Source organism: Ranitomeya variabilis, chromosome 3 (assembly GCF_051348905.1).
Source record: "Ranitomeya variabilis isolate aRanVar5 chromosome 3, aRanVar5.hap1, whole genome shotgun sequence".
In the NCBI taxonomy this organism is placed as follows: Eukaryota; Metazoa; Chordata; class Amphibia; order Anura; family Dendrobatidae; genus Ranitomeya; species Ranitomeya variabilis.
In genome coordinates, this window is record NC_135234.1 from 279,252,712 (window position 1) to 279,278,803 (window position 26,092).

General features: G+C 48.8%; 1 protein-coding gene across 1 annotated transcript in view; it reads left to right on the forward strand.

The window, feature by feature from the left end:
* The first annotated feature begins 8,639 nt into the window (after positions 1-8,639).
* APOBEC2 (apolipoprotein B mRNA editing enzyme catalytic subunit 2) overlaps positions 8,640-26,092 on the forward strand; it is a 333,744-nt gene continuing 316,291 nt past the window's right edge. The window contains exon 1 of the mRNA XM_077295508.1: positions 8,640-8,936. Within this exon, the coding sequence (XP_077151623.1) occupies positions 8,800-8,936 (137 nt within the window). The 5' untranslated portion in view covers positions 8,640-8,799. The remainder of the gene's footprint in view (positions 8,937-26,092) is intronic.

Below are 26,092 nucleotides of genomic sequence, written 5' to 3' on the forward strand. Positions count from 1 at the left end.
TATGTGTGGTAATGGGGTGGAGGGCGGGATTATGTGTGGTAATGGAATGGAGGGCGGGATTATGTGTGTTGATGTGTTGGGGGGTGGGATTATGTGTGGTGATGTGGTGGGGGGCAGGATTATGTGTGGTGGGGGTGGGATTATGTGTAGTGATGTGGTGGGTGGCGGGATTAGGTGAGGTGATGTGGTGGGCGGGTGGGATTTTGTGTTGTGATGTGGTGTGTTATGTGTGGTGATGTAATGGGGGGCGGGGTTATGTGTTGTGATGTAGTAATGTGGTGGGGGTGGGATTTTGTGTGGTAATGTGGGGGGGCGGGATTATGTGTGTTATGTGGTGGGGGCGGGATTATGTCTGGTAATGTGGTGCAGGGGCGGGATTATGTGTGGTAATGTGGTGGGGGGCAGGATTATGTGTGGCAATGTGGTGGGGGGCGTGATTATGTGTGATAATGTGGTGGGGTGCGGGATTATCTGTGGTAATGTGGTGGGAGGGCAGGATTATGTGTGGTGATGTGGTGGGGGTGGGATTATGTGTAGTAATGTGGTGGGGTGGCGGGATTATGTGTGGTAATGGGGTGGGGGGCGGGATTATGTGTGGTAATGGGGTGGGGGGCGGGATTATGTGTGGTAATGGGTTGGGAGGCGGGATTATGTGTGGTAATGGGTGGGGGGCGGGATTATGTGTGGTGATGTGTTGGGGGCAGGATTATGTGTGGTGATGGGGTGAGGGGGCGGGATTATGTGTGGTAATGTGGTGGGGGGGCGGGATTATGTGTGGTGATGTGGTGGGGCGGGATTATGTGTAGTAATGTGGTGGGGTGGTGGCATTATGTGTGGTGATGTGGTGGGGGCGGGATTATGTGTGGTGATGGGGTGGGGAGGCGGATTATGTGTGGTGATGGGGTGGGGGGGCGGGATTATGTGTGGTGATGTGTTGGGGGAGAGGGATTGTGTGGTGATGTGTTGGGGGGAGGGATTATGTGTGGTGATGTGTTGGGGGAGAGGGATTGTGTGGTGATGTGTTGGGGGCGGGATTATGTGTGGTGGGGGGCGGTATTTGTGGGGGGCGGGATTGTGTGTGGTGATGTGGTGCGGATTGTGTGTGATACTGGGGTGAGGGGCGGGATTATGTGTGGTGATGTTTGGGGGCGGAGCTACTGTGCAGGGGGCGGGATTAGCGAGTAATCACGATGCCTCTTATATATATAGATAATAATAATAACAACTACAGCAGTATGGTTAGATTTCCAAATAAGACTATCAACAGCAGTATGTCATGTCGGACGCTGTTCAGACCAGGTCGTTCGACAGACAGCGGTAATTCCGCTTTTGACCACTATGTGCTCATTGGCGTTGGCTAGATTTTATCTAGCTGGTCCGGGGTTAATTTACCTGATGCTCGGATTGGAAGCTGGGCCATGCCCATTGCCTTTAAATAGTTCTCCTGAACATTGGGCGTCGCCGATTATAGCTTCTGTCTTGTGCGTTGTTATCTCGGTCTGGAGTGGTGAGCTAGTAGTTGGAGTATCGTTGCTGGTGGTGTATTTCCCTTTGTCTTATTTACTCCTTCCTATATTTGTATTTATTTTGCCCTGCGCATTTATAGTGTATTCCTGAGTGACTGTGGCGTGGTGTATATTTTCCGTTATCCTTGTCTGTTCTAACTGTGGGTATTGGTGTAAGATCTTTTCACTGGGTGGTGGGCAGTGGTTTCAGCCTAGGGTTGAAACAGGAGACAGGGCGAGGGTCGAGGCCTAGACATGCACACCATCAGTGTAAACTACAGGTAGAGGGTCAGTCAGGATTTCCCTAGTCTGAGGGAAATTGCAGGGGCCCGGGTTATTAGCTCTTGCCCACCTAGTCTCCCCGTGACACAGTAAATACGAGCAGGGAGAGATTATATAAAGCTGCATCTGAAAGGTGATAGGGCAGACAATTGAGTAAATGAAAATACTTGTAACCCTGAAGAGACTGAAGCAAGGATAACAGAAACTAAACACCTTTAGAAAAGGTGTTTGTGCTTTGGCGTTGTGGACAGATAAGCCGACCATAGAGCACAGGTTCAAGTTTCAAGTGTTTGAACCCAGACGCATGACAGGTGAGGTAAGCCTTGACGGTGCTGTTGCAGGGATCCACTAATAAATTGAAGCCACGGCAGCAACCAGGGTAAATTGGACCACCACCTGCAGACGGCCCTTCTGCAATTCAGTGCAGGTGATCATGCGGGATTGTTGAGGCCCATTGAGCAATTCCTGCTGAGCGACAGGCCGAAGCTGAATGTCAATCCAAGAGAGAAGCGGCTGAGCAGCAAGGTTAGAGAGAGCATGAGCTGAAGTTGGCCCAACTCCAGATGCAGAAACCTTCTACACTGAGCAATGAGTCCATTAATGCCAACAGCTTTAAACCCCATCCCAAGCATTTTCTTGTGATGGAAAGGGATGGGGACGTGGAGATATTTCTGTGAAGACTTGAAAACACTTACAGTACCAGATTACAGACAGTACCAGTTGTATGATGACCAGTGGGCACGATACTTAACCCCAGGGCTGAGAGGCAAGTGATGTGCACTATGTAATTTTTCTGTGCAACTTTTTGTTTTTGGTTCAAACAGTTGTCATGTGATTGCAAGTATGTGACTTGCATAATTGTCACATACTGACTAGAATAAAACTTTGAGTGAAGCAGCTGAGACTCCAGATGGCATGTGACCATAATTATGCAAGTCATATACTTACAATCATGTGACAACTGATGGAAACAGAATCAGCCAATCCTAATGGCATGTATATTACACACTGTTTGGTAGGCTGCACTTCTCAGGGATGTAAGACCTCTGTAATGATCAGCATGATGATATTATTATGTCACTATATGATGGCATTATGTAGTCATGGCATATTATTTAATCTTATATAGCAGTATTATTGGTAATATCAGTCTTATATCAAATCTTCAGGCAGGATAATGTTTGTAATAGAGACCTCAACTTTCAGTGCCAAAGCTGAATTTCAGTCTTACATCAGACTCTTCTAAACGGTATTGCATGTAGCTTTAGTGTGTACCCCTAGAGTCAATGCTACCTGAGTACCTTAGGCGCCCCAGTCCGACACTGCACGTTAGAGAAAAGTCTGTTTTACAGACATGTAAAAATGGGTACAGATGTGAGAATATAGTAGTAGTCTTGGGATAATGTTTGACTTTTGGGATTGTGTTAAGGAAAGTGTTGAAATTAAAAGCAGAACAATGGCCCCAATTAATGAAAGTATTTAAGTTTGAAATCAGGCGTAAAACGCTATGTAAAGTCACAACATTTTTCCGCAATGGGAGGTTGTGCAAACAATTTGGAGCTTTCCTGTTTCCATGCTAGTTATTGTCAGCTCTACCAAAATGGGCATGACCAAGCCCGCTCGTCTAGTTCAGGACAAGTTGTGTCATACCTTATGCCACAAATCTTACTCCAGTTTCTAGTGAGGTGCAAGTAGGCGCACACCACCTTTTTAGAGGTGCCTGATTCACTATGAGGCATGTGGCTCTTAATGAATCAGGCACCTCTGACTCCATCATGCACTCTCATCAAGATTGGTGTAAACAATGCCGTTCTTAATGCGTCGTGTAGCCTTTCTCTATTCAAACCAATGACTGAACGCTGCGGCAAAACTGTGACAAATAAAAGGATAGGAAACTTTACAAATTTCATTCAAAATTATGTGCTACAATTCATTTTTTTCCCATGATCTTAAACACCAAATGTGAATTTAGCCTCAGCTTCTAAATAGTGCAGCAGTTCTAGTTTAAGCTTTATTCCCATTACTGCTTACAAAGCGAGGGTGTTATTTTAGAGGAATAGAAAGATATAACTGTGTCCCAGTTCCTGCTGGGCAAAGACTTTGAAACCTTGCAGCCCTGTAGAGTTATTACATGGAATGACTCCTACATTGATATTGTCTAATATATAATTGCCTAGAATACTACTTCCTGCAATTTGTGCCAACTTCCGTGGCTTTGTCCGGAGCTAATGTCCGGAGCTAATGTCCGGAGCTAATGTCCGGAGATAAGTGACGTCACCAGTGTCCTACACCCAGGCAGAGCACAGTGGCCCCAGGCAGAGCACAGGGGCCCCAGGCAGAACATGGGGCCCCAGGCAGAGCACAGGGGCCCCAGGCAGAGCACAGGGGCCCCAGGCAGCATATGGGGCCCCAGGCAGCATATGGGGCCCCAGGCAGCATTTGGGGCCCCAGGCAGAGCACAGTGGCCCCAGGCAGAGCACACACCAAATCGGAGGCCGAGGGGCCCCGCCAACCAAATCGGAGGCCGAGGAGCCCCGCCCACCAAATCGAAGGCTGAGCGGCCCCGCCCACCAAAGCGGAGGCCGAGGGGCCCGGCTCCGCCCACCACATCGGAGGCCGAGGGGCCCCGACCGCCACATCGGAGGCCGAGGGGCCCCGCCCACCAAATCGGAGGCCGAGGGGCCCCGCCCACCAAATCGGAGGCCGAGGGGCCCCGCCAACCAAATCTGAGGCCGAGGGTCCCCGCCCACGAAAGCGGAGGCCGAGGGTCCCCGCACACCAAATCGGAGGCAGAGGGACTCCGCCCACCAAATCGGAGGCTGAAGGGCCCCGCCCACAAAATCGGAGGCCGAGGGTCCCCGCACACCAAATCGGAGGCAGAGGGACCCCGCCCACCAAATCGAAGGCCGAGGGGCCCCGCCCACCAAATCGGAGGCCGAGGGTCCCCGCCCACCAAATCGGAGGCCGAGGGTCCCCGCCCACCAAATCGGAGGCCGAGGGTCCCCGCCCACCAAATCGGAGGCCGAGGGTCCCCGCCCACCAAATCGGAGGCCGGGGGTCCCCGCCCTCCAAATCGGAGGCCGAGGGGCCCCGCCCACCAAATCGGAGGCCGAGGGGCCCCGCCCACCAAATCGGAGGCCGAGGGGCCCCGCCAACCAAATCGGAGGCCGAGGGTCCCCGCCCACGAAAGCGGAGGCCGAGGGTCCCCGCACACCAAATCAGAGGCAGAGGGACCCCACCCACCAAATCGGAGGCCGAAGGGCCCCGCCCACAAAATCGGAGGCCGAGGGTACCCGCACACCAAATCGGAGGCAGAGGGACCCCGCCCACCAAATCGGAGGCCGAGGGGCCCCGCCCACCAAATCGGAGGCTGAGGGTCCCCGCCCACCAAATCGGAGGCCGAGGGTCCCCGCCCACCAAATCGGAGGCCGAGGGTCCCCACCCACCAAATCAGAGGCCGAGAGTCCCCGCCCACCAAATCGGAGGCCGAGGGGCCCCGCCAACCAAATCGGAGGCCGAGGGGCCCCGCCAACCAAAGCGGAGGCCGAGGGGCCCGGCCCCGCCCACCAAAGCGGAGGCCGAGGGGCCCCGCCCACCACATTGGAGGCCGAGGGGCCCCGCCCACCAAATCGGAGGCCGAGGGTCCCCGCCCACCAAATCGGAGGCCGAGGGTCCCCGCCCACCAAATCGGAGGCCGAGGGTCCCCGCCCACCAAATTGGAGGCCGAGGGTCCCCGCCCACCAAATTGGAGGCCGAGGGTCCCCGCCCACCAAATCGGAGGCCGAGGGTCCCCGCCCACCAAATCGGAGGCCGAGTGGCCCCGCCAACCAAATCGGAGGCCGAGGGGCCCCGCCCACCAAATCGGAGGCCGAGGGGCCCCGCCCACCAAATCGGAGGCCGAGGGTCCCCGCCCACCAAATCGGAGGATAAGGGGCCCCGCCCACCAAATCGGAGGCCGAGGGGCCCCACCAACCAAATCGGAGGCCGAGGAGCCCCGCCCACCAAATCGAAGGCCGAGCGGCCCCGCCCACCAAAGCGGAGGCAGAGGGACCCCGCCCACCAAATCGGAGGCCATGGGGCCCCGCCAACCAAAGCGGAGGCAGAGGGACCCCACCCACCAAAGCGGAGGCCGAGGGGCCCCGCCCACCAAAGCGGAGGCCGAGGGTCCCCGCCCACCAAATCGGAGGTCGAGGGTCCCCGCCCACCAAATCGGAGGCCGAGGGTCCCCACCCACCAAATCGTTGGACGAGGGGCCCCACCAACCAAATCGGAGGCCGAGGAGCCCCGCCCATCAAAAGTAAGTGCGGCCCCAAAAGTAAGTGCGCCCCCGGGTGCAAAAGTAAGTGCGCCCCCGGGTGCAAAAGTAAGTGCGCCCCCGGGTGCAAAAGTAAGTGCGCCCCCGGGTGCAAAAGTAAGTGCGCCCCCGTGTGCAAAAGTAAGTGCGCCCCCGGGTGCAAAAGTAAGTGCACCTCCGGGTGCAAAAGTAAGTGCGCCCCCGGCCCGGGGTGCAAAAGTAAGCGCGCCCCCCAGTCCCGTGTGTGAAAAGTGCTGCTGTAAAGCTGGTAGCGCTGTTCAAGCACCATGTATTTCCTTCAGGAAATGCCCATCTAATATATAATTGCCTAGAATACTACTTCCTGCAATTTGTGCCAACTTCCGTGGCTTTGTCCGGAGTTAATGTCCGGAGATAATGTCCGGAGCTAATGTCCGGAAATAATTGTCCGGAGCTAATGTCCGGAGCTAATGTACGGAGATAAGTGACGTCACCAGTGTCCTACACCCAGGCAGAGCACAGGGGCCCCAGGCAGCATATGGGGCCCCAGGCAGAGCACAGTGGCCCCAGGCAGAGCACAGGGGCCCCAGGCAGCATATGGGGCACCAGGCAGAGCACAGTGGTCCCAGGCAGAGCACAGGGGCCCCAGGCAGCCTATGGGGCCCCAGGCAGAGCACAGTGGCCCCAGGCAGCATATGGGGCCCCAGGCAGAGCACAGGGGCCCCAGGCAGCATATGGGGCCCCAGGCAGAGCACAGGGGCCCCAGGCAGAGCACAGGGGCCCCAGGCAGAGCACAGGGGCCCCAGGCAGCATATGGGGCCCCAAGCAGAGCACAGGGGCCCCAGGCAGCATATGGGGCCCCAGGCAGAGCACAGTGGCCCCAGGCAGAGCACAGGGGCCCCAGGCAGAACATGGGTCCCCAGGCAGAGAACAGGGGCCCCAGGCAGAGCACAGGGGCCCCAGGCAGCATATGGGGCCCCAGGCAGAGCACAGGGGCCCCAGGCAGCATATGGGGCCCCAGGCAGAGCACAGTGGCCCCAGGCAGCATATGGGGCCCCAGGCAGAGCACAGTGGCCCCAGGCAGAGCACAGGGGCCCCAGGCAGCATATGGGGCCCCAGGCAGAGCACAGTGGTCCCAGGCAGAGCACAGGGGCCCCAGGCAGCTTATGGGGCCCCAGGCAGAGCACAGTAGCCCCAGGCAGAACATGGGGCCCCAGGCAGAGCACAGTGGCCCCAGGCAGAGCACAGTGGCCCCAGGCAGAGCACAGGGGCCCCAGGCAGAACATGGGGCCCCAGGCAGAGCACAGGGGCCCCAGGCAGCATATGGGGCCCCAGGCAGAGCACAGGGGCCCCAGGCAGCATATGGGGCCCCAGGCAGAGCACAGCGATATTTTGGACCACTGTGCGGTGTTTCAGACCCCCTGTGTGATGTCTGGGGCCCTGTTCTTAAGTATATTAAATATTAAAGTAACGTATATTAAAGTATATTATAGATCAAATTTGACATGTTTATGAGCACCATTGAGTGATATACTCAAGAATGACATAATTTTTCAACATTTTATGGTTTCAAACTGTAAACACTCAGAGTTTTTTTTACTTCAACCAGAAAACCTTAACGGTTCATAAAAAACTTGACTGTTCAGGATATGATAAAAGTCATAGTATTCTGAATCTTTAACTTATAAAGATACCTTTACATGGGGTGATTATTGGTTCCAGAGAGGCTTTCGGCCGATAATCGTACACATGGCTGTTGACAGGACAATACAATATAAACGTTCAAAGGTAAACACTGATAACATTAAAATCTAATATATAATTGCCTAGAATACTACTTCCAGCAATTTGTGCCAACTTCCGTGGCTTTGTCCGGAGATAATGTCCGGAGATAAGTGACGTCACCAGCGTCCTACACCCGCTCAGGGTGGACAAAGATATATGCCTTCGTGGTGCGCGGCACTTTTCTGATTGGTTGCCGCCTGCCGCGAGCGACCAATCAGAAATGTGCCGTACTGTCAAGAATTGTCAAGAGCTGGTGAGTGCAGCCATTTTTTGTTCTTTCTTACTATTATTTATTAATTGTATTATTCTTACATTTGAATAAATAAAGTATATATGGATTCTAGACTCCCGATTCTTTAGAATCGGGCTGCCATCTAGTATTATATAATTGATAGTTATTAATTAATATAATATTTTACTTTTAATTCCATGAACAGCTGAAATATATATCTATATTTGATATACAAAATATATATATATTTATATATATACTGTACTTAAACCATTTTTAGCATGCATAGTTTCCTGTAGCCAGCACTGTGTCTTTGGTTAAAGAGGACTATCAAATGTTACAAAGCTGTAGACACCTGTCCCACCTGTGCAGAAATAACAAGTAGGGTTTTGTTATTTCAGTCAGTACAGCTATGACATTAAGACACAGCTTTCACCTGCTTCATTCTAGTCATTAGTTGCAGTCTCCTGGCAGCAAAGAGATATCTGTCAAAGAGTGGGGGATGTCCATTCCAGAGAGGTCACCCTGTCACTGTCACTCTCCAGTGCCATATTTAGAACCTAGATAAATCTGTTCTCCACCCAAGTGCACTGCCAGCTCACCACTGGTTCTGATCCTTTACAGCGAGCTCTTCAATTTCTCTCTTCTTCTATTGCACCTCATATGATACTTTTCTCTTTTCCTTTTTTTCTCTGGTAATATATAAAAACCTTAACCTTATCATGGCCCAAAGAAATAACAAATCTGAGCCTAATAATAACAATAATGAGGTACCCAAGGATAATTCAGAGGCCCCAGAAGAAGAGGGCTCCAAGAAGAAGGAACTTGAAGAGTTGCCTCCATTTGAAGTAGTGGAAGGGTAAGTTTTTGAATTAGGGGACAAAAAATTTATTTGGAAAGTAATATTAGTAGGTGGAAAAAATCCTGGAAAGTAAAACTACGTTGAGTAATTGATTCAGCACATAGAAAATAATGTCCTAATGTATTGTATAATACTACATCATGCTCTTCTACTTAGCCAAGTGATTCCATGCTAAAACTGTATTCTAAAACTAATGCACTGAAGTTTTATGTGCATAGGGGCATTCTGACTTACCTCCTAAGCTAGTTGGATTTTAATATGATAAATCACTTTATTCTTGTAACAAGCTACTGCAACAGATGTTCCTCCCATTCAAACCCATGCATGCTCAGCTCATATGAATGGGTAGGTCGAAAGGAATAGCTGTTTACCAAACATTGTGTAAAGTGTATGATCAGCTTTAGTTACAAGTGCTCTGCAATATAAGCTTTCCAAGTGGAGTATATTTTACTTGTTGAACCAATTGAAACTATCTAATGTTTCTATTATTTCTATTATTAGTTGCTGAGCATTATTGTGCTTCTCAGAAAGCAATGTCTTTGATATCATGGTGTCCAGCATTAATGGGGCTTTCTGGGATTATTTTATTTTTTTCACTATGGGTTTAAGAACTGACATGCAGGTATTTACACACTGCCCGCCTGCTGTACCTGGCGCCTGCTCAGAACGGTCACGGATTGTTCCTGCTGGAGATTCTGCCACTTTACGTCATGAAAGCAACTGTTCATCTTCTGCGCTGCTCTGGGCGTGACTATGGTCATCATGCTTATTGACAGCCAGTTAGGCTGCAGGGAGCTACCTGTCACTCAGCATGACATAGGTAGTCACACCGCCCACAGAGCAGAAGAATAGCAGCTGCTCTGTCAATGGAAGGAGCACTCAGATTAAAATTACTAAAAAAAAATGGAAAACACTAATGTCATTTTTAAAATACCTTTCACAAAAATAATAAACATCTCAAATCAGCAAATAACAAACATACAGTGACATGTTTGGGCACCCCTAGTCAAAATGACTGTTACTGTGAACAGTTAAACAAGTTGAAGATGAAATGTTCTCTAAAAGACCTAAAGTTCAAAATGAATTTCCTTTGTATTTTAATGAAAAAAATATATACATATTTTCAACTTTTACATTTTAAAAATTACTAAAAGAAAAATGGGCCAATGCAAAAGTTTGGGCACCCTGCATGGATAGTATGTAGTTACATCATCTTTTGAAAGTATCACAGCTTGTAAACACTTTTTGTAGCCAGACAAGATTTTTTCAATTACTGTTTGAGGGATTTTCATTCATTCTTCCTTGGAAAATTCCTCAAGCTCTGTGATATTCCTGGTGTCACGATCCATGTTTGGATCTGTGGCAGATTTGGTTTTCCTTTGATTAAAACCTTTTTTTCCTTTCTGGTCATTGGGGGTTAATTCAGTTTCCCCCGGGTGGCCGCTGGTGTTATTGCATTGCATTGCTTCTGGGTAAGCTGATGTTGGTGGTAACCACTCCCACCATCCTTCTTAAGGTCACCTGATGCATCAGCTGACTGTTGGTTATACAGGTCCTTCTGGAGATCAACAAAGCAGGTGGAAACAGTTTTCTGAGTGCAGTGGTTCTTCTGCTGAATATTCATTCCTGGTGCATTACTCTGCTGTACTGTGCATTGCAGCAGAGAAAGCAAAGTGTTGTTTGCTTATACCTTGTTTGTCTAAACTTTCCCTTTGTGTTTTATTAGTGCAGCGGTGGGACCAGTGCTCTCACTAGCCAATTCCCTACCCAGAAATAGGTGCAGGGCGAGCGAGGGCTAAGGTATCCTGCTTGTCAACAGGTTGAAAGAACCTGTATAGGGACGTCAGGAAGATTAGGGCACATCCTTAGAAGAGTGCAGGAGGTGTCCATTTCCCTGTTCCCTATTTCAGGGCCCACTGTTGTTATTCTGTCACCGGTGTTCCCTTGTGAATCTCGTCGTTTTGTGATCGACCACCCGTTGGGTCGTGTCATGCTTGGACAGTCACTTTGTGACATTATAGCCAACCGTCCCATTTCTTCTGGTGAGCCATGGCTCAAATGCAGGCCTTTGACCAAGTGCTTCAGACCATCATCAAGTTTGAGGTGCTGCGTGGTGAGGTGGTGCAACAGCTGCAGCAATTGTAGGGGTTCTGGGCCTCGGCTCAGGTACAGACTCAACCCGAACCCAAGATATCTCTCCCTGACAAGTTCTCTTGGGGGAGAGATACATTTTTGTTTTTTAAGGAGGCCTGTAAGCTATACTTCAGGCTCCGCCCTCGTTCATCAGGGAGTGAGGAACAACAGGTGGGAATCATTGTTTCCCTTCTTAAGGGTGATCCCCATTCCTGGGCCTTCTCCCTGCCAACTGGTTTTCCATCACTACGGTCGGTGGACAAGATTTTTACGGCTCTTGCGCTGGTGTATGGTGATCCTGATGGCATCACTCTGGCGGAATCCTGGCTCTGTAAGATCAAGCAGGGGGGCCGGCCAGCTGAGGAGTATTGTTCAGAGTTCAGGAGGTGGGCCACATATACACAGTGGAATGACCCTGCCCTTAGGAGCCATTTTGTGCAGGTGTTTGTCCCCAAGGTTGCAAGATACTCTGGTGCAGTACGCCACCCCCAGGTTGTTGGAGGCCGCCATGTTCCTTGCCAACCGGGTAGATAGGCGCTTGAGGGAGAGACATACACCAAATGTGCCCCCGGTAGTCCGCTAGGGAAGGTGACACACCTGAGCAGGCAGACAAACCCATGCAGGTGGGAGGAGTGGTTTCCCAAACGGGGTTGCCTGCGGTTCGCTGTGGTGTGGGGGCATGTTTTTACTGTGGGCAGACTGGTCATTTTATCGGTGTCTGCCCAGCTCACACCAAAATACCTGTACCACCTAAAAAGCCGTGTCCCCCTGGTTGTGTGGAGGGAGGCGACCAGGGAGTGTATATTTCCTCCATTTCTTCTCAGTGTATCCTGTCAACTGAAGTAGTGGTTGGTGGGGTAACTGAGTATATTTCGGTGCTTGTGGACAGAGGAGCAGGTGTTAATCTGGTGGATGCTCTTTTTGTCAAGACCCATGGTTTGAGGTGTAGGACATTAACTAAACCCCTAAGCGTCCAGGCCATTGACTCCATACCACTCAGCCAGGGGTTGGTGACCCAAGTCGTGGATGATATACACTTGCGTATAGGGACTTGTCATGAGGAGTCCCTGTCGTGCTATGTCTTGGGGGGAATGCCAACACCCATTGTTTTAGGACTCCCTTGGTTTAAAAACACAACCTGGTCATAGATTGGCGGTCAAGGGAAGTGATCAGCTGGGATCAGTCTTGTGAGGGCTGCTGTCCAGGGGCAACTTCGTCTGCCATCCTTCTACAACCTACCCCTTCTTCTCCAGTGGGGGCAGCAGAGGTGCTGCCAGGGAGTAGGAGCAAGACTCAAACCTCACCACATGCTAACCCTGAGTGTCGTAGTCCCCTTAGGAGGAGGGGTCAGGGGAGGGTGGTTGTTCCCTCTGAGCTTGGGGGTGTGAGTGTGGTGTCACAGGGGGACACCTCTGTTGTCAATTCATCAAAGAATTCAACGTCTTGTGGTAGACGTATGTGTGAAAATAAACGTTCAGGTCCGGACCTGTGTGTGAATGAGTGTGTATGGTTGTCCACCAAAAACATCAGGTGGAAGTGTGCTACTGGGACCTGGAGTTCCAGAGTGATTGGGCCATATCGAGTGTCGGCCATTCTCAGCCCGGGGACTTTTCAGTTGGAGTTACCCTCAGTTATGCATGTACACAACTCATTCCCCAGGTCGGCGCTCTGGATATTTGTGGTGCCTCCTGAGCCTACGTTGTTGGCATTTTCATCAGGCCGCGATTGCCATAAACCTGAGTCAGGTGTCTGCCGAGGTGAACTCTGGTGGATCGAGGCGTCCTCATCGAAGGTTGTTATCTGGTGAGGTCCGGTGTTGTGTCCAGTGGCCCCTCATTGGAAGGGGGGTACTGTCACGATCCATGTTTGGATCTGTGGCAGATGTGGTTTTCTGTTGTGAATTCCATTCTCGGACCCCCTCCTGTGGTCATGAATGGTACTTCGGTGAGTTCTGTCCTTGGACTCCCTCTGGTGGCTTTGAGTGGTACTGCTGATCCTTGAGGTTGGCTTTCCCAGCTGCCCTCGTTTATTTCTAGGCTGGCTTCTCTATTTAACTCCACTCAGATCGTTACTTCATGCCTGCTGTCAATGTTTCAGTACTGGTTCAGATTTCTCTTGGATCCTTCTGATGACCTGTCTACTCCAGCAGAAGCTAAGTCCCTGCTAGTTCTTTTGTGGTTCTTTACTTACTGAATATATTTCTTAGTACTTGCTAATTTCTGTCCAGCTTGCTATCATGACATTGCCTTGCTAGCTGGAAGCTCTGGGGGTGCAGAGTGGCACCTCCACGCCGTGAGTCGGTGTGGAGGTTTTTTGCACACTCTGCGTGGTTTTTGTAGTTTTTTTATGCTGACCGCATAGTTCCCTTTCCTATCCTCTGTCTATTTAGTGAAGACTGGCCTCCTTTGCTGAAACCTGTTTCATTCCTGTGTTTGTGACTTTCCTCTTAATTCACAGTCAATATTTGTGGGGGGGCTGCCTTTTCCTTTGGGGAATTTCTCTGAGGCAAGGTAAGGCTTTATTTCCTATCTTTAGGGGTAGTTAGCTCTTAGGCTGTGAAGAGGCATCTAGGGAGAGTTAGGTACGCTCCACGGCTATTTCTAGTGTTTGTGGTAGGATCAGGGTTTGCGGTCAGCAGAGCTCCCACTCCCCAGAGCTTGTCCCGATTTCCAGTTTAACCATCAGGTCATTCCTGGTGCTCCTAACCACCAGGTCCATAACAGTACAGCAGGCCCACAAAGTGTTAATGCATCTCAAAAGAGGGATAAGAGAAGTTCTGAGACCATTTTTTTTTCTCTGCAGTGTGTTTAGTCTTTCTTTTCCCCTTAACCTCTGGGTGGTTCAGGACTCAGGTGTAGACATGGATATTCAAGGTCTGTCCTCTTGTATGGATCAACTCACTGCAAGGGTACAAAGCATTCAAGATTATGTAGTTCAGAATCCGATGTTAGAGCCTAGAATTCCAATTCCTGATTTGTTTTCTGGGGATAGATCTAAGTTTCTGAATTTCAAAAATAATTGTAGACTGTTTTTTGCTTTGAAACCCCGCTCCTCTGGTGACCCCATTCAGCAAGTAAAAATCATTATTTCTTTGTTACGTGGCGACCCTCAAGACTGGGCATTCTCCCTTGCGCCAGGAGATCCTGCACTGCTTAATGTAGATGCATTTTTTCTGGCGCTTGGATTACTTTATGACGAACCTAATTCTGTGGATCAGGCAGAGAAAATCTTGCTGGCTTTGTGTCAGGGTCAGGATGAAGCGGAGGTGTTTTGCCAGAAGTTTAGAAAGTGGTCTGTGCTTACTCAATGGAATGAGTGTGCCCTGGCTGCAATTTTCAGAAAGGGTCTTTCTGAAGCCCTTAAGGATGTTATGGTGGGATTCCCCACGCCTGCTGGTCTGAATGAATCAATGTCCTTGGCCATTCAGATCGATCGGCGCTTGCGTGAGCACAAAGTTGTGCACCATCTGGCGGTGTCCTCTGAGCAGAGGCTTGAGCCTATGCAATGTGATAGGACTTTGACCAGAGCTGAACGGCGAAAACACAGACGCCAGAATGGGCTGTGTTTTTACTGTGGTGACTCCACTCATGCTATCTCTGATTGTCCTAAGCACACTAAGTGGTTCGCTAGGTCTGTCACCATTGGTACTGTACAGCCTAAATTTCTTTTGTCCGTCACTCTGATTTGTTCTTTGTCATCCTATTCTGTTATGGCATTTGTGGATTCGGGCGCTGCTCTGAATTTGATGGACTTGGAGTTTGCCAGGCGCTGTGGTTTTTTCTTGGAGCCCTTGCAGTATCCTATTCCATTAAGGGGAATTGATGCTACGCCTTTGGCCAAGAATAAACCTCAGTATTGGACTCAGTTGACCATGTGCATGGCTCCTGCGCATCAGGAAGATATTCGCTTTTTGGTGTTGCATAATTTGCATGATGTGGTCGTGTTGGGTTTGCCATGGCTACAGGTTCATAATCCAGTATTGGATTGGAAATCAATGTCTGTGTCTAGTTGGGGTTGCCAAGGGGTACATGGTGAGGTTCCGTTGTTGTCAATTTCTTCTTCCACTCCTTCTGAAGTCCCTGACTTTTTGTCGGATTACCGGGATGTATTTGATGAGCCCAAATCCAGTGCCCTACCTCCTCATAGGGATTGTGATTGTGCTATCAATTTGATTCCTGGTAGTAAGTTTCCTAAGGGCCGACTTTTCAATTTATCTGTGCCAGAACACGTCGCTATGCGGAGTTATATAAAGGAGTCCTTGGAGAAAGGGCATATTCGCCCGTCGTCATCACCGTTGGGAGCAGGGTTCTTTTTTGTGGCCAAGAAGGATGGTTCTCTGAGACCCTGTATAGATTACCGCCTTCTCAATAAAATCACGGTCAAATTTCAGTACCCTTTGCCTCTACTGTCTGATTTGTTTGCTCGGATTAAGGGGGCTAGTTGGTTCACCAAGATAGATCTTCGAGGGGCGTATAACCTTGTGCATATTAAACAGGGCGATGAATGGAAAACAGCATTTAATACGCCCGAGGGCCATTTTGAGTACCTGGTGATGCCATTCGGACTTTCTAATGCTCCATCTGTGTTTCAGTCCTTTATGCATGACATCTTCCGAAAGTATCTGGATAGATTCATGATTGTATATCTGGATGATATTTTGGTCTTTTTGGATGATTGGGAGTCTCATGTGAAGCAGGTCAGAATGGTGTTCCAGGTCCTTCGTGCTAATTCCTTGTTTGTGAAGGGGTCTAAATGTCTCTTCGGAGTTCAGAAGGTTTCCTTTTTGGGCTTCATTTTTTCCCCTTCTACTATCGAGATGGATCCTGTTAAAGTTCAGGCCATTTATGATTGGACTCAGCCTACATCTGTGAAGAGCCTTCAGAAATTCCTGGGTTTTGCTAATTTTTACCGTCGCTTCATCGCTAATTTTTCTAGTGTTGTTAAACCGTTAACTGATTTGACCAAGAAAGGTGCTGATGTCGTGAATTGGTCCTCTACGGCCGTCGAGGCTTTTCAGGAGTTGAAACGTCGTTTCTCTTCGGCCCCTGTGTTCTGTCAGCCAGATGTTTCGCTCCCTTTTCAGGTTGAGGTTGATGCCTCTGAGATTGGAGCAGGGGCTGTTTTGTCTCAAAGAAGTTCTGATGGCTCTGTGATGAAGCCATGTGCCTTCTTTTCTAGAAAGTTTTCGCCTGCTGAGCGTAATTATGATGTTGGCAATCGGGAATTGTTGGCTATGAAGTGGGCATTCGAGGAGTGGCGATATTGGCTTGAGGGAGCCAAACATCGCGTGGTGGTCTTAACGGATCACAAGAATCTGACTTATCTCGAGTCTGCCAAGCGGTTAAATCCTAGACAGGCTCGATAGTCGCTGTTTTTCTCCCGTTTCGATTTTGTGGTTTCGTACCTTCCGGGTTCTAAGAATGTGAAGGCTGATGCCCTTTCAAGGAGTTTTGTGCCTGATTCTCCGGGAATCCCTGAGCCGGCTGGTATTCTCAAAGAGGGGGTGATTCTGTCTGCGATCTCCCCTGATTTGCGGCGGGTGCTGCAGGAGTTTCAGGCGGATAGACCTGACCGTTGTCCAGCGGAGAAACTGTTTGTCCCTGATAGATGGACTAGCAGAGTTATCTCTGAGGTTCATTGTTCGGTGTTGGCTGGTCATCCTGGGACTTTTGGTACCAGAGATTTGGTGGCTAGGTCCTTTTGGTGGCCTTCCTTGTCACGGGATGTGCGTTCTTTCGTTCAGTCCTGTGGGACTTGTGTTCGGGCTAAGCCCTGTTGTTCTCGTGCCAGTGGGTTACTTTTGCCCTTGCCGGTCCCGAAAAGGCCCTGGACGCATGTTTCCATGGATTTTATTTCAGATCTTCCTGTCTCTCAAAGGATGTCTGTCATCTGGCTGGTTTGTGATCGCTTCTCTAAGATGGTCCATTTGGTACCCTTGCCTAAATTGCCTTCCTCCTCTGATTTGGTTCCGTTATTTTTCCAGCATGTGGTTCGTTTGCATGGCATTCCGGAGAACATTGTGTCAGACAGAGGTTCCCAGTTTGTTTCGAGGTTTTGGCGGTCCTTTTGTGCTAAGATGGGCATTGATTTGTCTTTTTCTTCGGCTTTCCATCCTCAGACAAATGGCCAAACCGAACGAACCAATCAGACCTTGGAAACCTATCTGAGATGCTTTGTTTCTGCTGATCAGGATGATTGGGTGACCTTCTTGCCATTGGCTGAGTTCACCCTTAATAATCGGGCCAGTTCGGCTACTTTGGTTTCGCCTTTTTTTTGCAATTCTGGTTTTCATCCTCGTTTTTCTTCAGGGCAGGTTGAGCCTTCGGACTGTCCTGGTGTGGATTCTATGGTGGACAGGTTGCAGCAAATTTGGACTCATGTAGTGGACAATTTGACATTGTCTCAGGAGAAAGCTCAACGTTTCGCTAACCGCCGTCGCCGTGTTGGTCCCCGACTTCGTGTTGGGGATTTGGTTTGGTTGTCGTCTCTGTCATGATCTCAATGGCAAGAGATCATAGCATCAGCATATATAGGAACTAGCTCTTGGAAGATGGAAACTGAGCTGACCATGAACTAAACCTAACGCACAACTAGCAGTGGCCGGGTAGCATGCCTACGTTGATTCTAGATGCCCAGCACCAGCCGGAGGACTAAATAAAGCTAGCAGAGGAAAATATTAGTCCTAGCTCACCTCTAGAGAAATACCCCGAAAGGAGACAGAGGCCCCCCACATGTATTGGCGGTGAATCAAGATGAAATAACAAACGTAGTATGAAAATAGGTTTAGCAAATTTGAGGTCCACTTACTACATAGCAGAAGACAGAAAGGACACTTTCATGGTCAGCTAAAAACTCTATCAAAACACCATCCAGAAATTACTTTAAAACTCTGGCATTAACTCATAACACCAGAGTGGCAATTCCTGTTCACAAGAGCTTTCCAGACACAGTAACGAAACTACAGCTGTGAACTGGAACAAAAATGCAAAAACAAACATGGACAAGAGTCCAACTTATCTAGTAGTTGTCTAGGAGCAGGAACAAGCACAGAGAGGCTTCTGATAACATTGTTGACCGGCAAGCAATTAACAGAGCAGCAAGGTTATATAGCGACTCCCACATCTTGATGGAAACAGGTGAACAGAGAAGATGAAGACACCAGTTCAATTCCACCAGTAGCCACCGGGGGAGCCCAGAATCCAAATTCACAACAGTACCCCCCCCTCAAGGAGGGGGCACCGAACCCTCACCAGAACCACCAGGGCGATCAGGATGGGCCCTATGAAAGGCACGAACCAGATCAGAGGCATGAACATCAGATGCATTCACCCAAGAATTATCCTCCTGGCCGTATCCCTTCCACTTGACCAGATACTGGAGTCTCCGTCTGGAAACACGAGAGTCCAAGATTTTCTCCACAACGTACTCCAACTCACCCTCAACCAACACCGGAGCAGGAGGCTCAACGGAAGGCACAACCGGTACCTCATACCTGCGCAATAATGACCGATGAAAAACGTTATGAATAGAAAAGGATGCAGGGAGGTCCAAACGGAAGGAAACAGGGTTAAGAATCTCCAATATCTTATACGGGCCGATGAACCGAGGCTTAAACTTAGGAGAAGAGACCCTCATAGGGACAAAACGAGAAGACAACCACACCAAGTCCCCAACACGAAGACGAGGACCAACACGACGACGGCGGTTAGCAAAAAGCTGAGTCTTCTCCTGGGACAACCTCAAATTGTCCACCACCTGCCCCCAGATCTGATGCAATCTCTCCACCACAGCATCCACTCCAGGACAATCCGAAGATTCCACCTGACCAGAGGAAAATCGAGGATGAAACCCCGAATTACAGAAAAACGGGGACACCAAAGTGGCAGAGCTGGCCCGATTATTGAGAGCGAACTCCGCCAATGGCAAAAAAGCAACCCAATCATCCTGGTCAGCAGACACAAAACACCTCAGATATGTCTCCAGGGTCTGATTAATCCGCTCAGTCTGGCCATTCGTCTGAGGATGGAAAGCGGACGAAAAAGATAAATCTATGCCCATCCTAGCACAGAATGCCCGCCAAAATCTAGACACGAATTGGGTCCCTCTGTCAGAAACGATATTCTCAGGAATACCATGCAAACGAACAACATTTTGAAAAAACAGAGGAACCAACTCGGAAGAAGAAGGCAACTTGGGCAGAGGAACCAAATGGACCATCTTAGAGAAACGGTCACACACCACCCAGATGACAGACATCTTCTGAGAAACAGGCAGATCTGAAATAAAATCCATCGAGATGTGCGTCCAAGGCCTCTTAGGAATAGGCAAGGGCAACAACAATCCACTAGCCCGAGAACAACAAGGCTTGGCCCGAGCACAAACGTCACAAGACTGCACAAAGCCTCGCACATCTCGTGACAGGGAAGGCCACCAGAAGGACCTTGCCACCAAATCCCTGGTACCAAAAATGCCAGGATGACCTGCCAACGCAGAAGAATGAACCTCAGAGATGACTCTACTGGTCCAATCATCAGGAACAAACAGTTTATCAGGTGGGCAACGATCAGGTCTATCCGCCTGAAACTCCTGCAAGGCCCGCCGCAGGTCTGGAGAAACGGCTGACAATACCACTCCATCCTTAAGGATACCTGTGGGCTCAGAGTTACCAGGCGAGTCAGGCTCAAAACTCCTAGAAAGGGCATCCGCCTTAACATTCTTAGAACCCGGTAGGTATGACACCACAAAATTAAACCGAGAGAAAAATAATGACCAGCGCGCCTGTCTAGGATTCAGGCGCCTGGCGGTCTCAAGATAAACCAAATTTTTGTGGTCAGTCAATACCACCACCTGATGTCTGGCCCCCTCAAGCCAATGGCGCCACTCCTCAAAAGCCCACTTCATGGCCAAAAGCTCCCGATTCCCAACATCATAATTCCGCTCAGCGGGCGAAAATTTACGGGAAAAGAAGGCACAAGGCCTCATCACGGAGCAGTCAGAACTTTTCTGCGACAACACTGCCCCAGCTCCGATCTCAGAAGCGTCGACCTCAACCTGAAAAGGTAGAGCAACATCAGGCTGACGCAACACAGGGGCAGAGGAAAAACGGCGCTTAAGCTCCCGAAAGGCCTCCACAGCATCAGGGGACCAATCAGCAACATCAGCACCCTTCTTAGTCAAATCGGTCAATGGCTTAGCAATATCCGAAAAACCAGCAATAAATCGACGATAAAAGTTAGCAAAGCCCAAAAATTTCTGAAGACTCTTAAGAGAAGAGGGCTGCGTCCAATCACAAATAGCTTGAACCTTGACAGGATCCATTTCAATGGAAGAGGGGGAAAAAATATATCCCAAAAAGGAAATCCTCTGTACCCCAAAAACACACTTAGAACCCTTCACACACAAAGAATTAGACCGCAAAACCTGAAAAACCCTCCTGACTTGCTGGACATGAGAGTCCCAGTCATCCGAAAAAATCAGAATATCATCCAGATACACAATCATAAATTTATCCAAATAATCGCGAAAAATATCATGCATAAAGGACTGGAAAACTGACGGAGCATTTGAAAGACCAAAAGGCATCACTAAATACTCAAAGTGGCCCTCGGGCGTATTAAATGCGGTTTTCCACTCATCCCCCTGCCTGATTCGCACCAAATTATACGCCCCACGAAGGTCAATCTTAGAGAACCACTTGGCCCCCTTTATGCGAGCAAACAAATCAGTCAGCAACGGCAATGGGTATTGATATTTAACAGTGATTTTATTCAAAAGCCGATAATCAATACATGGTCTCAAAGAGCCGTCTTTTTTTGACACAAAGAAAAAACCGGCTCCTAAGGGAGATGACGATGGACGAATATGTCCCTTTTCCAAGGACTCCTTTATATATTCACGCATAGCAGCATGTTCAGGCACAGACAGATTAAATAAACGACCCTTTGGGTATTTACTACCCGGGATTAAATCTATGGCACAATCGCACTCTCGGTGCGGAGGTAACGAACCAAGCTTGGATTCTTCAAAGACGTCACGATAGTCAGACAGGAACTCAGGAATTTCAGAGGGAATAGATGATGAAATGGAAACCACAGGTACATCCCCATGAGCCCCCTTACATCCCCAGCTCAACACAGACATAGCTTTCCAGTCGAGGACTGGGTTGTGAGATTGCAGCCAAGGCAATCCTAACACCAAATCATCATGTAGATTATACAGCACCAGAAAGCGAATAATCTCCTGGTGATCCGGATTAATACGCATAGTTACTTGTGTCCAGTATTGTGGTTTATTATTAGCCAATGGGGTGGAGTCAATCCCCTTCAGAGGAATAGGAGTCTCCAAAGGCTCTAAATCATACCCACAGCGTTTGGCAAAGGACCAATCCATAAGACTCAAAGCGGCGCCAGAGTCGACATAGGCGTCCGTGGTAATAGATGACAAAGAGCAAATCAGGGTCACAGATAGAATAAACTTAGACGGTAAGGTGCAAATGGAAACAGACTTATCAAGCTTCTTAGTACGCTTAGAGCATGCTGATATAACATGAGTAGAATCACCACAATAGAAACACAACCCATTTTTCCGTCTAAAATTCTGCCGCTCGCTTCGGGACAGAATTCTATCACACTGCATACTCTCTGGCGATTTCTCAGTGGACACCGCCAGATGGTGCACTGGTTTGCGCTCCCGCAAACGCCTATCGATCTGAATAGCCATTGTCATGGACTCATTCAGACCCGCAGGCACAGGGAACCCCACCATAACATCCTTAATGGCATCAGAGAGACCCTCTCTGAAAGTCGCCGCCAGGGCGCACTCATTCCACTGAGTAAGCACAGACCATTTACGGAATCTTTGGCAGTAAATTTCCGCTTCATCTTGCCCCTGAGATAGGGACATCAAAGTTTTTTCTGCCTGAAGCTCCAAATGAGGTTCGTCATAAAGCAACCCCAAGGCCAGAAAAAACGCATCCACATTGAGCAACGCAGGATCCCCTGGTGTCAATGAAAAAGCCCAGTCTTGAGGGTCGCCCCGGAGCAAGGAAATCACAATCCTGACCTGCTGTGCAGGATCTCCGGCAGAGCGAGATTTCAGGGACAAAAATAATTTGCAATTATTTCGAAAATTCTGAAACCCAGATCTATTCCCCGAGAAAAATTCCGGCAAAGGAATTCTCGGCTCAGATACAGGTGCATGACAAACAAAATCTTGCAAATTTTGTACCTTCGTGGCGAGATTATTCAAACCTGCAGTTACACTCTGAAGATCCATTGCAAACAGGTGAACACAGAGCCATTCAAAGGAGAGAAAAAAAAAAAATTTCAGCAGACTACTTATTTCTCTCCTTTCTCAGCCAAGGATTTTAACCCTTTAGTGGGCCGGTCAAACTGTCATGATCTCAATGGCAAGAGATCATAGCATCAGCATATATAGGAACTAGCTCTTGGAAGATGGAAACTGAGCTGACCATGAACTAAACCTAACGCACAACTAGCAGTGGCCGGGTAGCATGCCTACGTTGATTCTAGATGCCCAGCACCAGCCGGAGGACTAAATAAAGCTAGCAGAGGAAAATATTAGTCCTAGCTCACCTCTAGAGAAATACCCCGAAAGGAGACAGAGGCCCCCCACATGTATTGGCGGTGAATCAAGATGAAATAACAAACGTAGTATGAAAATAGGTTTAGCAAATTTGAGGTCCACTTACTACATAGCAGAAGACAGAAAGGACACTTTCATGGTCAGCTAAAAACTCTATCAAAACACCATCCAGAAATTACTTTAAAACTCTGGCATTAACTCATAACACCAGAGTGGCAATTCCTGTTCACAAGAGCTTTCCAGACACAGTAACGAAACTACAGCTGTGAACTGGAACAAAAATGCAAAAACAAACATGGACAAGAGTCCAACTTATCTAGTAGTTGTCTAGGAGCAGGAACAAGCACAGAGAGGCTTCTGATAACATTGTTGACCGGCAAGCAATTAACAGAGCAGCAAGGTTATATAGCGACTCCCACATCTTGATGGAAACAGGTGAACAGAGAAGATGAAGACACCAGTTCAATTCCACCAGTAGCCACCGGGGGAGCCCAGAATCCAAATTCACAACACGTCTCGTTATGTTCCTATGAAGGTTTCCTCTCCTAAGTTTAAGCCTCGTTTCATTGGTGCTTATAAGATTTCTGAAATTCTCAATCCTGTGTCATTTCGTTTGGCCCTCCCAGCTTCTTTTGCCATCCATAATGTGTTCCATAGGTCGTTTTTCCCTCCGTTGACCCTCCTGCTCCGGTGTTGGTCGAGGGGGAGTTGGAGTATGTGGTAGAGAAGATTTTGGATTCTCGTTTTTCCAGACGGAAACTTCAGTACCTGGTCAAATGGAAGGGCTATGGTCAGGAGGATAATTCCTGGGTTGCTGCCTCCGATGTCCATGCTGCAGATTTAGTTTGTGCCTTTCATTTGGCTCATCCTGATCGGCCTGGGGGCCCTGGTGAGGGTTCGGTGACCCTTCCTCAAGGGGGGGGGTACTGTTGTGAATTTCGTTCTCGGACCCCCTCCTGTGGTCATGAATGGTACTTCGGTGAGTTCTGTCCTTGGACTCCCTCTGGTGGCTTTGAGTGGTACTGCTGATCCTTGAGGTTGGCTTTCCCAGCTGCCCTCGTTTATTTCTAGGCTGGCTTCTCTATTTAACTCCACTCAGATCATTACTTCATGCCTGCTGTCAATGTTTCAGTACTGGTTCAGATCTCTCTTGGATCCTTCTGATGACCTGTCTACTCCAGCAGAAGCTAAGTCCCTGCTAGTTCTTTTGTGGTTCTTTGCTTACTGAATATATTTCTTACTACTTGCTAATTTCTGTCCAGCTTGCTATCATGACATTGCCTTGCTAGCTGGAAGCTCTGGGGGTGCAGAGTGGCACCTCCACGCCGTGAGTCGGTGTGGAGGTTTTTTGCACACTCTGCGTGGTTTTTGTAGTTTTTTTATGCTGACCGCAACAACTCCCTTTCCTCCCTCAGGAACTCCCTTTCCTATCCTCTGTCTATTTAGTGAAGACTGGCCTCCTTTGCTGAAACCTGTTTCATTCCTGTGTTTGTGACTTTCCTCTTAATTCACAGTCAATATTTGTGGGGGGGCTGCCTTTTCCTTTGGAGAATTTCTCTGAGGCAAGGTAAGGCTTTATTTCCTATCTTTAGGGGTAGTTAGCTCTTAGGCTGTGAAGAGGCATCTAGGGAGAGTTAGGTACGCTCCACGGCTATTTCTAGTGTTTGTGGTAGGATCAGGGTTTGCGGTCAGCAGAGCTCCCACTCCCCAGAGCTTGTCCCGATTTCCAGTTTAACCATCAGGTCATTCCTGGTGCTCCTAACCACCAGGTCCATAACAGTTTTCCTTTGATTAAAACCTTTTTTCCTTTCTGGTCATCGGGGGTTAATGCAGTTTCCCCCCAGTGGCCGCTGGTGTTATTGCATTGCATTGCATTGCTTCTGGGTCCGCTGATGTTGGTGGTAACTAGTGATGAGCGAGTATAATCGTTGCTCTGGCCTTCCCGAGCACGGTTCGGTGATTTCCGAGTATTTGTTAGTGTTCGGAGATTAAGTTTTCATCGCCGCAGCTGAGTGATTTACCTAGCAACCAGGCAACCCCCACATGTACTCAGCCTGGCTAGTAGCTGTAAATCATTCAGCTGCTGCGATGAAAACTAAATGTCCGAACACTAGTGGTAACCACTCCCACCATCCTTCTTAAGGTCACCTGATGCATCAGCTGACTGTTGGTTATACAGGTCCTTCTGGAGATCAACCGAGCAGGTGGAAGAGTGCAGTGGTTCTTCTGCTGAATATTTATACCTGGTGCATTACTCTGCTGTACTGTGCATTGCAGCATAGAAAGCTAAGTGTTGTTTGCTTATACCTTGTTTTTCAAAACCAGTGTTTCCCAAACTCCAGTCCTCACGGACCCCTCGGGTCATGTTTTCAGGATTTCCTTAGTATTGTGCAAGTAGTGGAAGTATCATCAAGGCATCAGGAATTGTCTCACCTGTGCAACACTATGGAAATCCTGAAAACATGACCCGTGGGGTCCGTGAGGACTGGAGTTTGGGAAACACTGGTTTAACTTTCCCTTTGTGTTTTATTAGTGCAGCGGTGGGACCAGTTCTCTCACTAGCCATTTCCCTACCCAGGGATAGGTGCAGGGCGAGCGAGGGCTAAGGTATCCTGCTTGGCAACAGGTTGAAAGCGCCTGTGTAGGGACATCAAGAAGATTAGGGCACATCCTTAGGAGAGTGCAGGAGGTGTCCTTTTCCCCGTTTCCTATTGCAGGGCCCACCATTGTTATTGTGTCCCCGGTGTTCCCTTGTGGGTCTCGCCACTTTGTGACCGACCACCTGTTGGGTCATGTCACGCTTAGACAGTCACTTCGTGACACCTGGAACGTCTTGCATGCACTGCTATTTTGAAGTCTAGCCACAGATTTTCAATGATGTTCAGATCAGGGGACCGTGAAGGACATTGTAAAATCTTCAGCTTGCAAGGTAGTCTATTGTAGATTTTGACATGTGTTTAGGATCATTATCCATTTGTAGAAGCCATCCTCTTTTCAACTTCAGCATTTTTACAGATGCTGTTATGTTTGCATCAAGAAATTCCATTGAACCATTCTTCCCTCTAACTGGGAGATGTTCCCCGTGCCATTGGCTGCAACACAACCACAAAGCATGATTCATGTACCCCCATGCTTAAAGGTTGACGAGATGTTATTTTCCTGAAATTCTGTGCCCTTTTTTCTCGCACATAACTTTGATCATTGTGGCCAAAGAGTTCTATTTTATTGGTCCCCAGGACTTGTTTCCAAAATGCATCAGGCTTGTTTAGAAGTTCTTCTGCATTCATCTGACAATGAATTTTGTGGTGAGGACCCAGGAGAGATGTTCTTCTGATGACTGTCCCATGAAGGCCATATTTGTGCTGGTTTCTCTGAACAGTAGAATACTGTACCACAGCTCCAGAGTCTGCTAAATA